This window comes from Etheostoma cragini, chromosome 19, assembly GCF_013103735.1.
Source record: "Etheostoma cragini isolate CJK2018 chromosome 19, CSU_Ecrag_1.0, whole genome shotgun sequence".
Taxonomy (NCBI): Eukaryota; Metazoa; Chordata; class Actinopteri; order Perciformes; family Percidae; genus Etheostoma; species Etheostoma cragini.
The window spans coordinates 1,072,780-1,076,306 of NC_048425.1; the positions used below are offsets into that span (position 1 = coordinate 1,072,780).

Consider the following 3,527-nt stretch of genomic DNA (forward strand, 5'->3'; position numbering starts at 1 on the left):
AATAATAATAATAATAAGACATCAGCACCCTGGAGCCGCTGGTACGTCTCCCACAGACCAGGAACCCTAATATAATATTAATATAATAATAATAATAATAAGACATCAGCACCCTGCATCAGCACCCTGGAACCCTTGAGCAATTTGGTCAGTTATTTTGTCACTTTTGTCGTTTGCTTCTGCGCGTCAGGTCTAGTGTTCTTTTGTTAACAACAGTGTGCGTTAGTGACGTGCAATGGTTGATCAAAAGCATCCGGTGTTTTTTAAGGGTTAGTTCAGAGCCGCCCAACTTAAACAACAACAACAACAACAACAACACACACACTCACACTCTCACACACACACACACACACACACACACACACACACACACACACACAAACTGATGGAGGCAACAGTAAGTATGGCGACTTTGAAGAGAGCGTAGACTACAGCTTCCGTTCCCTGTCGTTAAGGGCCGTCTGACAGCACGGTAACGTAGTGAAAATATCCTAAATATAGCCAACACTTCATCTTATATAGATGTTTGTAGGTTTGACACCCCCCCCCCCCCTGTTCACAGCAGAGTGTCTCCTAGCTTCTACTCCACACTGATGGAAGAAGTATTCAGATCCTTTACTTCAGTAAAAGTACCAAATCGGTTAGAATTAAGAAAAACTAGCAGACAAGCTAACCGCTAGGGCAGCAACCCATGTTCTATAGATGTCGTGCTGTGTGCAGGATCTCGCGTGATGCTGCACGGTCCTGCAGCATCTCGCGCGGTCCTGCACGATCCGGGAGCATCTCGCGCGGTCCTGCACGATCCGGGAGCATCTCGCGCGGTCCTGCACGATCCGGCAGCATCTCGCGCGGTCCTGCACGGTCCTGCAGCATCTCGCGCGGTCCTGCACACAGCATGGAGAGCCTACCGGTGAATAGTGCAGAAGGAGCAAGAAGAGATCAATGCGTTGCTTAGCGACTGCGCCGGTTGTCTGGAGTAAATTAAGTTTTTTTTGTTTGTTTTTAATCACGTGGGTCTTTGTCCCTTTCAGAAAAAGTTGCCCCAGCTGAAGAGTCTGGACCTGTTCAACTGCGAGGTGACCAACCTGGCGGACTACAGGGAGTCCATCTTTAAGCTCCTCCCCCAGCTCATCTACCTGGACGGCTACGACATCGACGACTGCGAGGCGTCCGACTCCGACGGAGAGGGGGACGGCGTCGAGGACGAGGAAGGTGAGGGTGCAGCGTCAACCAGTTGGTCTCATTTACAGGGTACCCTTTAAAGTCTTGGGTTTGTTGCGCATGCAATGTCCTTTCAAAGAACTCGTACATTAAGTATTGACGACTGTGAGAAAAACAGCACCTCTGATTCGTAGTTTAATCATTTAATAACCATAAAAGATAGCGACTCACCGTAAGTTGCAGCTGAAAGCTAACGAGTTAGCGGTTCCCGGTCCTTCTAGCCTCTACGGGTGATTTTCTATCCAGCCTGGAACTTGTTCCTTTTTCCAGGGGTCGTTGAGCATTAAATCCAAACCGTTACATCCAAGATTTATCCACGTTACGTCCGTAATTCATCACATTTGGGCTCATTTTTGGCCGCTAGCTCCGTGTCGGCTCTGTTTACGGAAGTTAAGGCAGCAGCATGCCCATATATGGAGACAACTTACTCCAAAGTGTATGGAGTGGGGACAATGTCACCCAGAGTGTATGGAGTGGGGACAATGTCACCCAGAGTGTGTGGAGTGGGGACAATGTCACCCAGAGTGTGTGGAGTGGGGACAACGTCACCCAGAGTGCGTGGAGTGGGGACAATGTCACCCAGAGTGCGTGGAGTGGGGACAACGTCACCCAGAGTGCTTGGAGTGGGGACAACGTCACCCAGAGTGCTTGGAGTGGGGACAACGTCACCCAGAGTGCGTGGAGTGGGGACAACGTCACCCAGAGTGTATGGCGGGTGAAAAGTGCCCCATCTTCCCAGTCAAACTAGTCTAGTATGGGATCAAAGATGCTCTAGTGGAACAAGGTGAGAGCGGCCCCACTGGTTTGAGATTTGGCAGATTATATTATATATTATATATCTGGTTCTTTTTTGAAGAAGAAGTAAATAGCGTGTGCTTTATATGAGTTATAGTGTTTATTTTTGCATATAGAACTGTTTTAGACACACACATGCTTGTGTAGCATTGCTGTGGGTGTAATATTAATAAATATGACATTATTGTGGTGATTATTGGCAAAAGTAAATGTCATAAGAGCAAAAGCGTGTTGACTTTCTTTGAAAAAATGCATGTATTTTGTCATCTGTATAAGTTATAATGAATATTTCTGCACAGTGTGACTCCCAAGACACATGAGAAGAGTTTTAGAGGTTTAACTGCTCTGTCTGTGATATCAATACGTGTCTGGAAGATTCATGTTTCGTTTTAAGGCCCTGCAACCATTTTTAACATGCAAGTGACCTCAACCCAAATATTCTAATAACCCAGTTTTACTCACAGCACTTTAAAAATGTAATTAAAACTACTCATTTCCTCAAAATCAAACTGAGTATGCGTTCCTAAAACTGAACCGAAATCACAGACCAAATACCCAGACCGGTCTCATGAAATGGCGTTATCCTCCGTGTCCTGTGTCGGGGGGGGGGGGGGGGGGGGGGGGGGGGGGGGTCCTTGTTGTGTCACGTTTCCTAAACTTAACCGTCCCTTTAACACACTGAGTGGCGTGTATGTGTACAGATAACACGCCACGTGGCTTAAGAACGACGGCGTTTACGCAAAGTATTGTTGAAATAAAAACTGCTAATGATTTAGAAACTTTACCAGCTGTGATCCAGACGCTTCGTCCCCGTCCCACGTCCCCGTCCCTCATGTCTGTCGGGTTTTTCTGTGTCTCCAGAGGGCGAGTCGGAGGACTTTGAGGAAGAGGAAGACGAGGACGAGGAGGACGTCGTGGCGGAGGAAGACGACGACGACGACGACAGCGCCGAGGACGAGGCGAGTCTCAGAAAACTCACTTTACTCCCGCAGGTGCAAAGCGTTGCCGTTGGTTAATGGATGTGTCGTCACGGGGACGCACGTTCATGTTGACTTACAACGGCTGCTCGGTGTCGACCAATAGGAAGCTTCCTTTTTCGAGAGCTACCTGAACTCAAAGAGATCCCAAATTACAGGAAGCTATCGGGTCTCCATCACTTCCATTTAGGCTCAGCTTCACAACAGAGACTCGGCTTTCAAAGTGTATTTAAACGAATTTACAAGATTATTTAAAAAAGGAATAACTTTTGACAATAACTACTTTTTTCTTTCTTGCCATTTTACTAAATCTGGTTGCCAAGGGCAACAGATACTGTCGAGCCCCCAGTATCGAAAGAGTGCCTCGTCGTTCAGTACTTTTAGGAGCAAATCTCAGCCAATCAGCACGCAGCGTGTTCCTACCGAGGTCTAACAGTCGGCTCGATGTTATTTTTGGAATTTATGGTCAATAAACCTCATTTATAGGAGATTATACCTAATGTTTGAGTTAGAAAAGCAGAAATTAGGAATTAT

The 3,527-nt window shown here is 46.8% G+C and overlaps 1 protein-coding gene across 1 annotated transcript in view; it reads left to right on the forward strand.

Annotated features, from left to right (window-relative positions):
- LOC117935175 (acidic leucine-rich nuclear phosphoprotein 32 family member B-like) overlaps positions 1–3,527 on the forward strand; it is a 5,834-nt gene that overhangs the window by 453 nt on the left and 1,854 nt on the right. Inside the window, exons 2-4 of the mRNA XM_034857314.1 lie at positions 19–41; positions 1,032–1,212; positions 2,878–2,975. Coding sequence (XP_034713205.1) covers positions 19–41; positions 1,032–1,212; positions 2,878–2,975 — 302 coding nt within the window. The remainder of the gene's footprint in view (positions 1–18; positions 42–1,031; positions 1,213–2,877; positions 2,976–3,527) is intronic.